Source organism: Toxotes jaculatrix, chromosome 3, assembly GCF_017976425.1.
Source record: "Toxotes jaculatrix isolate fToxJac2 chromosome 3, fToxJac2.pri, whole genome shotgun sequence".
Taxonomy (NCBI): Eukaryota; Metazoa; Chordata; class Actinopteri; family Toxotidae; genus Toxotes; species Toxotes jaculatrix.
Genome location: NC_054396.1, coordinates 7,136,105 through 7,146,732, shown reverse-complemented (window position 1 = coordinate 7,146,732; position 10,628 = coordinate 7,136,105). Strand labels below are relative to the sequence as shown.

Sequence of the window (10,628 nt, the reverse complement as noted above, 5' to 3'; positions counted from 1 at the left end):
AACAGCAAATGGATAAACAAGCGGAGCAGTGAGCCTGGAGCACCGTGTGCTCCCGGTACATGTGTACCTCACTCAGTACTGAGTGTGACCATCGTGGGCCTGGACAGCAACACGTTTTGAGAAGAGGAGGAGCTACGCTGCTCGCTACCATTTAAATTGCGGCGCATGCGCATTTGTGTACAAACCGGACTTCACTCTTACACAACCGTATCTTTTCTTCATTCTGCCTGCATCTGCTCGCCGGTGTGTGGAAGCTCTCCACGTTCTCATTTTTGATTTTTAAATCAAACAACGCTTAGGAAATGAGTGGGGACCATTCCCACAACGAGGACCAGGTAATGCAAAATGCATTTTGTAATGTCATCACTGATGGTTAACGGGTACAGTTTCTTGGTACCGTTCAATTTGTTTGGTTTGACAGGGTAACTTAGCTAACTGTGAATAGAGTCTGCTAGCGCGCATTTTTGTTGTTAACAGCGTCTTGACAAGTTTCGTCACATTTGTATTTGTAATGTTGCGGAAAGGTGCTATCTGTTCAGCGCTCAGGTGTATTTGGCTAGGCATGAACTCAAAGACAAAGTGGGCTAACACTGCATTTAATTCTGGCGTTAGCTGTAGCCAGTGTTAGCCGTAGCGGCGTCGGTATTAGCCGCTAAGCCATATTACCGTCCAGCGTAGCAAGATAGCTTAGCTGTCGAGGTAGCTAGCAAACTGTCGCTGTGCTATCCAGCAAGTTCAAAGTTAGTTAGCCGGCTAGTTAGCTGCTACGGAATTTAACATTCATCTGCTTTTTTGATTTTTCAGATTGACTGTGGCTCTCGAGTCAATGGTAAGTTCACTAGGGTAAGCTAACAAGTTAAAAGGAGAATTTTCCTCAAATTCTGACTTGTCTTCACTGATCAAATGTAACGTTACGTTAGTTCTCAGTAGAGGACAGAAATGGCGTCCAGAGACTAAGTCCTCTGTCTCACTCACAAGCGCCTATTGTTCAAAAGGGAGGTCTTGTTAAAGCTTTTCCGCAAATTATTTTATCGATTAGATTCATTATTGGCACACACATTGAGGTGTTTTATCAGTTTATCGTACTAGATTTTCTTGTTGGTTAGCTTTTAATGCCACATTTCCCACCCGAAAGTGAGGGTTTGGGGGTTGAGGACTTAGTCTCTGCGCCATTTTCTTTTTCGGTGTAGCGGCCTGACTGTGCTGCAAGCTGAACCCAGGCTGTGAAGTGCAGATGGCTGTGTGGAGGAGAAAGGCGAAGGCATAGTGCTTCATTAAGATCCCATGTGGTGACCAAGAAGAATATATATATTTTATATGCAATCTTGTACTGCTTTTCATAGCTAAGGTTATTATTTCTTTTTATTATAGTACAGGGGCTGAACATTCCCACGCTAGGACCAAGTGGAACGGTTTAAGTTGGATACTCGTTTCAGTAGTCAACATTTCAAGTCATTAACTTTAGTTAATCACATTGCAAATTATAAACGAATTACTGACTATTATATAGTCTTGACAACATCTTAAAGAAAAAAGTGGGTTTGGAGTTTTTCGGTTTCAGCTTTAGTAATCTGTTGTAAACATACAACACACCACTCATATAAATACCAAGAAAACCATGTTTTGTTTTCTTTAAGTCAGCTAATCGAGACTAACTTTCTTCCTAGATGAGGCACTTTAAACTCTTATAACCCAGGGTAAAATGCTCAGTATGGCTGGTTTGCGACAAAGTGTTTAGCCTTTGTATAAGATACTCCAGTGTGGAGCATTTATTGATAGGAGCTTTCTGTGTAACCTTAACTGCTAGAATTCATCTAGACAACCATAACAGTCCATTTATTTGGTTTTCTTTCTGCAGCAATGAGACAACAATTGTCTGTGGTACATAAAGGGCCTTGCTTTTAGTTATCAGATACTGGTGTTCAGACTGGGCTAAACAGTTTCAGTTCAATAAAATTAACAAGCAAGTCTGGCATTTTATCAAGTATCATTACTTTGGCCTGGTTCAAAAAAAAAAAAAGATTTATAAGTTTAACAATTTATAAGGATTCAGTACAGCCATCCATTTACTAGTACATGTTGTATTCTGAATTTATGCATTTCATCTGCCAGCTGCGAGTGGAGTTTTATCTGAGAGGACAACACAAATCAAAACTGTCATCTTCAAATAATAGTTAAACAAAGACTACTAGTTTTCCAGTGGTAAAATGAAAGAGCCATGGTCAAGCTCTAAGTCTGTTTTGGGTTTAGTGAATCTTTGAGACCAAATCACTCACTGATCAAACTTTTCTACCTTGAACACATGAGCTATGCTTGTTTCACACTGTCACATCAGAAGAATATGGGCACCTTGTTTTAAGGACCTGTTAGTAGGAGGTTGTCAACTCTGTGTTTGATGGCAGAGTTTTAATAATTGACCTTTTTTTTTTTTTTTAACTGAACCAAGATAATTTTTTTTCCTCTTGCTGTGGCTTACAAATTAAAGGGACTGGAAGCCTATTTTTTTCACTTGCATGTTTCAACCTGTCAATAGTTTCATATTGTCTCATAAACAAAGGGGCTCATACGGGCAGTAGGAGGTGCTGTGCTACTGTGTGATAGATTTTCTGCTCACAGGCTGCTTGGCATTCAGATTGTGGCACATATTCAGACCACACGTGTAGCAGTATATTTTATGTTTTTACATTGGAAGCACTGTGTAGTTGGACTTTGAGTACTTCCTAGGTTGTCAGTTGATAAGGGTATTGTTGATCTTAGCAGGTCGACACTAGCACGTTAGAAGGGAGTGACATTGTTCATCTTTGCCACCTGTGTCATCATACCAGTCATACTCTGGGTAGTTGGTCCTAATGTAGCTACACAGCAATCCTACCAGTCATTCAGTTCATTGTTGGGTTGATCCAGTCAGAACCTTGTTCACTTTGAAGAAATTAACACTGTTATCTTCACATAGACTCTCACAAGCATAAAGACAAGTACAGAGACAAGGAACACAAACATAAGGACCACAAGAAGGATAAGGAACGGGAGAAATCAAAACATGGCAACAGGTATGATGTGTGCTTCCAGACTCCTCGTAAATACACTTTTGTGGTGCTGTGTGCTCAGAGTGGACAAGACACACCACTGGATTTCTCAGCGGTTGATAGTAAAGCTGAAATGTCCCGACTCAACAGTTTTGTGTTTCTTTAAACTCTAGTGATCACAAAGACTTCTCTGACAAAAAACACAGGGACAAGGAGAAGGAAAAGTTGAAGCACAAAGATGGCAGCACAGACAAATACAAGGACAAGCACAAGGAGAAGAGGAAGGAGGACAAGGTGAATTATCGTACAAGTGATTCATGGAATAATGTGTGTATGGTTGTGCATGTAATGCGATTTTTAGGGTTCATCATTATGAATTTTTGTGCTGCATTAAACTTTCAAATCATGCACTCATGGCCCTCAGCTATTTAAACCATGTATAGCTTTTTCATTTTTGTTTGCATCTGCTGTCTCAGTTGTGTGTAGATTTGACACATCTGTCCTCTGAATCTGGAAATCTTCAGAATCATGGGTACATAACTCTTTGCTGTGTGTACAGCTTTTGTCGGTTCCACAACATTTGGGTGCCTTCAAGCAGCTATAAAAGTTGTACTTCTATTTTTGGAAGCATTTATGCAAAATTAGTCTGCATATACATAATAGGGTGGATACTGAGGGCAATTAATGTATTATAATATCCACAGCAGCTGAGCTTATAGCATAGCATTATATGTTGGGGTAACCAAGAATCTCAGACTGCGATAGCGATAAATGATTTAGATGCTACAACCAAGTGTGTTTTATGCATAGAAGTAGAAAGGGTTGGTGAATAATAATAAAAATCAGCATTTTGCATTTACAGTATGGTAATGCGTGAACTGTCATTTAGCTTTTATGTGGGCACAGTTGATTATGATTTCCTGTTACACCTTTTCACTAGGTTTTCCTTCATTAACAACTATGTGTAAACCTTTCAGATGAAGCCCTTTGATGGTAAAATCAAAAAGGAAAAAGAGAATGGCTTTGCCAGGTATGTCTGGACTCCACATTTGTCTTAAGTGCTACATGTAGACTACCAGCAGATGCATTTCATATGAATCCCTTTCTGATTTTGAATGCTTTTTTTTTTTTTTTTTGCAGCCCTCAATACGTGAAGTCTGAGCCTGAAAATGACTTTTACCACTCTCCAAAACATGAGAAGTCACTAAAAAGAGAACGGGATGATGATAATGAGTAAGTGGCCCATTCTGTTAGACTGCTTCCATGTCTGCTTCATAGAGATAGCGTGTCAGTATGGTTTTGTGTCCAAAAATTAATCTGTCAGACTTGTGACACTGGGTCTTATATTTCAGTTCAGAATTCAAGCCCAAGAAAATAAAGATCGAAAATGACAAGAAGGCCAAGAAAAGGAAATCAGAAGAGGTAAGCAAAGGCCGCAACATGGTGCCAACTTGGTTTTAGATTTTCTCTAAACAAGGAAAAAAAAGCTCTCTGACAGTTTCCTCTAGTATATTTTGGTACAGATTTTATTTCTGCCAACCTGGGAGTGAAAGAACTCATAGTTTCTCTTCCCTTTTTAGGACATTAAGTCCAAAAAGACAAAAAACAAAAAAGGAGAAGTCACTGATGGAAAAAAGAAAGCAAAGAAAGAGCCAGAGGAGAAGTGGAAATGGTGAGTTAATCACATCAGCCAGCTGTACAATACTGCATGCTTGTTATCAGTGTGGTGATGGGTTATTGCATGTTATTGTTGGATCGGGTATTGTTTTACTTCTCTGGTATATTTAATCTCCTTATGGGATGGCTTTATTTGGTTGATTCCAGGTGGGAAGAGGAGAGATACACAGACGGCGTCAAATGGAAGTTTCTGGAACACAAAGGACCGGTGTTTGCTCCACCATATGAGCCGCTTCCTAGCCATGTCAAATTTTACTATGATGGTAAGATTGTATTTCCCACCTTTTTAAATCGACCAGGACCTGTACGGTACGACAGTGGGATGGTAGGTGTAGATGCTAGTGGCTGATAAACCTTTGTATTTGCGTATCTTAGGTCAACACATGAGACTCAGCCCAGAAGCAGAAGAGGTGGCCACGTTCTTTGCCAAAATGTTGGACCATGAGTACACCACAAAGGACATTTTCCGCAAAAATTTCTTCAAAGATTGGAGAAAGGTAAAAAAAAAATTCACCTTTCTGGATAAAATTATAGATACCAGATTTCCAAAAGTCTTAAGTCCTGTAAGTTAATTGTTGAAAGGTTCCTGTGTTTGACTGTGGCATGTTGTTGCTTATGCAGGAAATGACTTCAGAGGAAAAAGCTAAGATCACAGACCTGAAGAAATGCAACTTCACTGAGATGAGCGAGTACTTCAAGGCACAATCTGAAGCCAGAAAGGCCATGACGAAGGAGGAGAAACTGGTCAGCTACTACATGGATCTTGTATTAGAGCTAAACCTGTGCTAGCCCCTCTGTTATTGGAGTGAAGGAATAACCCAGTATACATTAGAAGTATAGATATAGAACAGTATATTAACCTCTCAGGAGTATTGCATTGCCTTTTGTTTAATTCCAGGGATGTTGTGTAATTGTTCACATGCTTTTATTTTATAAGCACTTGCCCCTAATTCAACATTTCCTGGTCCCACAATTTTTTTTTTGACACTTGATGCTCCAAACAAATGTGTTACTCAGAAAAGTAAATCCTCTGGAACACCACTTTAACCATGGAAAATCAAAGGATGCATTAAGGACTTCTCTTTTTCTGACACTGTTCAGATAGTTGACGCAAACAAAGTGCAGTTCTGATGTTTCGATGTTCTGATGTTTCCTTGTAGAAAATAAAGGAGGAGAATGAACGCATCTTACAGGAGTACGGCTTCTGTGTCATGGACAACCACAGGGAACGTATTGCAAACTTCCGCATTGAGCCCCCGGGCCTGTTCCGTGGTCGTGGAGACCATCCCAAGATGGGGATGCTCAAACGTCGCATCCGGCCTCAAGACATCATCATCAACTGCAGCAAGTAAGTGAAAGGGTTGCTTTTTCAGTGCTGATGAGCTGATGCGTTAAGTGAATATGATGAATTAATGTTAATGTGCTCCTCACAGGGACTCCAAATACCCTGAGCCCCCTCCTGGCACTAAGTGGAAAGAGGTTCGTCATGACAACAAAGTGACCTGGCTGGTGTCGTGGACGGAGAACATTCAAGGCTCCATCAAGTACATCATGCTGAACCCCAGCTCCAGGATCAAGGTAGGCTGAATCTTACACTACAGTTAAAATGGGTCCTTTCAAAGTGTTTATAATCTGTTGAAAGTATTTTAAAAAGAGACACCTCTCAACATTATATACATATATATTTTTTAAATTTCCCAATGCTTAAATACAAATGGCTACTTACTCCATGTTACTGTGCTGGGAACATGCTCCACTGTGTGAAAGCCCACTAATTTAATTTCAGTTTCTATGACTTGGTGTTTCACACACAAACATGACCCCATCTAATTCATTAGTTACTCTTGTCTCATCCATCATGCTGTTTGTCTGCAGGGAGAGAAAGATTGGCAGAAGTATGAAACAGCGCGCAGACTGAAGAAATGTGTGGACCGTATCAGGAACCAGTACCGCGAAGACTGGAAGTCCAAGGAGATGAGGATCAGACAGAGGGCTGTGGCACTCTACTTCATCGACAAGGTGAGGTGCATGATTACTGCCGACGCTGTCCTGTGTGTGTAAAGCTTGACGTATTTAATGTAGTGCAATTGCCTTTTAACAATGCCCGTTACCTGCAAGTGGGGTTTAGTGGATGCTTAAATACTAGCTGCAGTGAGGGTAATGTCTTTGTAAGCCGGCTTTAATCCAGCTGTCCTGATGTGCTTTAGCTGGCTCTGAGAGCGGGTAATGAGAAGGAGGAAGGAGAGACTGCGGACACCGTGGGCTGCTGCTCTCTGAGAGTCGAACACATCAAACTCTACCCAGAGAACGATGGGCAAGAGTACGTGGTGGAGTTCGACTTCCTGGGTAAAGACTCCATCCGCTACTACAACAAAGTCCCTGTGGAGAAAAGGGTAAGGACCATAAAGCAGTGCTTTTTATTTAAGCGTGCAAACATTGCCTCTGTATTCATGTTTGTTCTGCCTCTTCTAGGTATTTAAGAATCTTCAGTTGTTTATGGAAAACAAGGAGCCTGATGATGACCTGTTCGATCGCCTGAATGTAAGCAAAACCAAACCTGTGGAGGGAGTTCACTCTTATATAGATGTTTGTTTGGGAAGATGGGTTTGAAAATAACTGGTCTACCTTTTCATTGTAACACCAGCTGATTGTACTTACTGTTTCCCCCCCAGACTTCGATTCTGAACAAGCATCTTCAGGAGCTGATGGACGGTCTAACAGCCAAAGTTTTCCGTACCTACAACGCCTCAATCACCCTGCAGCAGCAACTGAAGGAGCTCACCAACGGTGCATATCTACCTTCCAATATAGAGGACCTGAAACCAAACTTTCACTCACTCATTAATTATTCCCATATATAGTTAATAGGAGACACAACAGTGCATCTGAACTGCTTGGACTATTGTTAAGCAGACTATTGTTTTCATACAGAACTGATTTATACTCTGACTTTCTAGTGGAGGAGAACATTCCAGCCAAGATCTTGTCCTACAACAGGGCCAACAGGGCTGTGGCCATCCTGTGTAACCATCAGAGGGCTCCACCGAAGACATTTGAGAAGTCTATGCAGAACCTGCAGACTAAGGTTGAGGAAGCGGATTTTGAATACTCTTGACAGTATTTGATGATTTTTTTTTTTTTTTTTTTGACAAACTGAGATGTAGATTAGTTTACATCTCACATTTCATTTGTAGGAAAGCAGGTTTTATGTATATAGGTTGTCTTAGCTTGCCATGGTGTTGTTATCAGGTTCAAGTAAAACCTTGCCCATGAGTTATCAGCTGCATGTCTGCCATGATTTTACATTTAATTTTGAGTCATTTTAGCACATTATGGGAATGTGTTGAGGGGAAAAACTTCAGATAGTCTGGCTGTCTTTGCAAAAGCTTGATGGATATATTTACGTTGATGTAGCCGTAGTTTTACGTGAATGTTTTAATGAGTTCTCTGGATTTTGTTGTCATGTCCTGCCCTGTCAGTTTTGAATCCCTGAATGTGGCCAAAATGGTGCTGACATAAAAGCTCTTTCAGATGATGTTCAATGTCCTGTTTAAAGTCAGGTTATTATCATGTTGCTGTCAGTGTTACACAAGTACATTAATCAGTGTTCGTAAACTCGCAGACTAATCACTGTCTTTTTTTTTTTTTCTTAGATTGATGCTAAAAGGGACCAGCTTTCTGATGCCAAGAGAGAACTAAAGAGCGCCAAGGCTGACGCCAAAGTACGGAAAGATGAAAAATCCAAAAAGTCAGTATCAAAGGATTTGGTAATGAATGAATAGTTTTCCCCCTGGTCAGCCACGTCAGCCACGTGTTTAACCATTTGCGCGTCTCGTCTCCTCTGTAGGACTGTGGAGACAAAGAAGAAGGCAGTTCAGAGGATAGAGGAGCAGCTGATGAAGCTGGAGGTGCAGGCGACTGATCGTGAAGAGAACAAGCAGATTGCCCTCGGCACTTCCAAGCTCAACTATCTGGACCCTCGCATCTCTGTGGCTTGGTAAAAAGATGTTCTTGAAGTTTTTTTGGAAAATAGTTTTGTTGCTTAAGCGTCACTGTTGACTGTGCCTCTGCCAGTTTTCTTGGGAAGAAGGATGCGCAAGTAATACAGTTACTCAATGAGGGCCATTGTGCTCTTTTTCTTTTTTTTCCCTCTTTATTTTTTTCCCCCTCCATCTTAATTTCTGTCTGGTTTTGTGTCTTAGGTGTAAGAAGTGGGGCATTCCGGTTGAGAAGATCTACAACAAAACCCAGCGTGAGAAGTTTGCCTGGGCCATCGACATGGCAGACGAAGACTTTGAATTTTAAATCCCAGTTTGTGGTTTTAACTATGATACACTTTTTTTTTTTTTTTTTTTTTTTTTTTAAATCGGATACTTGTTTTTAGCTTAACTGAATTTTGCTCGATGGCCAGACCTGGCAAGGAATTTCAGAAAGTCTGGGCAGAAAAACAGCGGTGACATGGTAAGATGAGATGAGGCCATAATGAAGTGGCAGGAGGGTGTTGTGGGTACTCTAAACATCTGATCTGAGATCCGGCTACAAGGCTGAACTATACTCACAACTGAGCATCAAGGCATAGTCCCAGTAATTGGAAGATCCTTTTACCTTTGTCTCTTCTCCCTCCTCGAGGGTAAAACCCGACAATGCCTGAACTTTGAACTCTGTGGTCCTTTAGCTACTGTATTAAGCAAAAAGAAAAAAAATGCTTTGTATCATTATTTTATTTGTTCACTTGCTTTGTATTTTAGCCCTCCCATGTATTATTAATGAATTCTATATTTTGATAGACAAAGTTAAATCAAATGAATTCCTTAAATGCACCCACGCGCCTTTCAAGGAAATGTGAGCTTGACTTTTAGAGGTGTGTGTGCTTGTGTGTGTGTGTGTGTGTGTGCGCGCGTGTGTGTGTATGAAGGGGCTCGACCATGAAAGCTGTCTGTTTGGGTGAATATTTTAAACTGGACTATGTTGAATTGTTCAGCATGAAAGAGGATGTCTGGACAAGCAAAGGGGGGAAAATACTGCAACCATGTCAATATTTACTTAAGCAAGCAGAATGTGAATATTTTGTTTTACATCCTCTATCAGGGACTTCTTTTTCAGTGTAAATGTGAACCAATCATTTGTATCCTTTGAGTTGCAAGCATCCTCTGAATCTCTCTACATAGCCCTGTCGACATCTGATTTTAACTTAATTTTACCAATTGTTCCAAGGAAAAAAAACTTGCGTATCTGTTACTTGAAGATAATGCTATGATAATGTATTTAAAGTCAGTAAATTGAAAGTGTTTTTCTTCCAGAAGGGTAGGTGAGGGACATAAACTTTGCCAAAAAAAAATCACCAATCTGTTACAATTTAGGCAGTTTTTTTTTTTTAAATTGTGTAAAGGTTGAGGATAAAGTAATGTAACATTTAATGTGAATTATCAGTTCATTTTATTCCACTCTTCCACTCTTATGATAGGAAAGTTGATGTAAGTAGCTGTAAAGTCAACATCCTATTCCTGTTTTACCTTTTGTCATAGCCTTTGATCATGTTTTATTTGAGTTTTATGCTCATTGTAGGTTGATAAATGAATAAAATCCTACAAGTAAATATACTGTGGGCTTGTGATTTTTAGTTTTTATTTTAATATTTATTTATTCCCCTTTCTGTTCATGCCATTAGTTTTTTTTGTGGCTTTACTCCTGAATATTTTAGGAAATGTGATTCTGATACAAGTGTTTTGCTCAGACTGAGTTTTAAAACCAAAGCCCTTCTCCCTGAGCAGAGGCCCCAAGTAGCACAGCCGCCTGTTGGTTTTGGACTAGCAGCCGTGGCGGAGGTCTTGCCAGAGTTACAGCGTCCTCATATTTGTTTCGTTGAACGCATCTAATCTTTTCTTATCTCAAGAGGAGCCTGGAATTTCTCTGAAAATTCTCAGA

The 10,628-nt window shown here is 40.2% G+C and overlaps 1 protein-coding gene across 2 annotated transcripts; it reads left to right on the top strand.

The window, feature by feature from the left end:
* The first annotated feature begins 195 nt into the window (after window positions 1–195).
* top1l (DNA topoisomerase I, like) lies at window positions 196–10,299 on the top strand. Of its 2 annotated transcripts, none has more exons than XM_041034527.1 (21): window positions 196–335; window positions 805–829; window positions 2,954–3,050; window positions 3,233–3,320; window positions 4,004–4,056; window positions 4,167–4,259; window positions 4,379–4,448; window positions 4,607–4,698; window positions 4,851–4,966; window positions 5,079–5,200; window positions 5,325–5,447; window positions 5,864–6,051; window positions 6,137–6,281; window positions 6,579–6,722; window positions 6,911–7,096; window positions 7,176–7,244; window positions 7,376–7,490; window positions 7,661–7,788; window positions 8,357–8,451; window positions 8,551–8,700; window positions 8,906–10,299. In XM_041034527.1, the coding sequence occupies exons 1-21, from the start codon at window positions 303–305 to the stop codon at window positions 9,006–9,008; spliced, it is 2,235 nt and encodes a 744-aa protein (XP_040890461.1). In that variant the 5' UTR covers window positions 196–302; the 3' UTR covers window positions 9,009–10,299. The 2 variants fall into 2 exon arrangements, with proteins under 2 accessions (XP_040890461.1, XP_040890460.1); XM_041034526.1 differs by having other exon boundaries at window positions 197–335; window positions 3,200–3,320.
* Window positions 10,300–10,628: the final 329 nt, after the last annotated feature.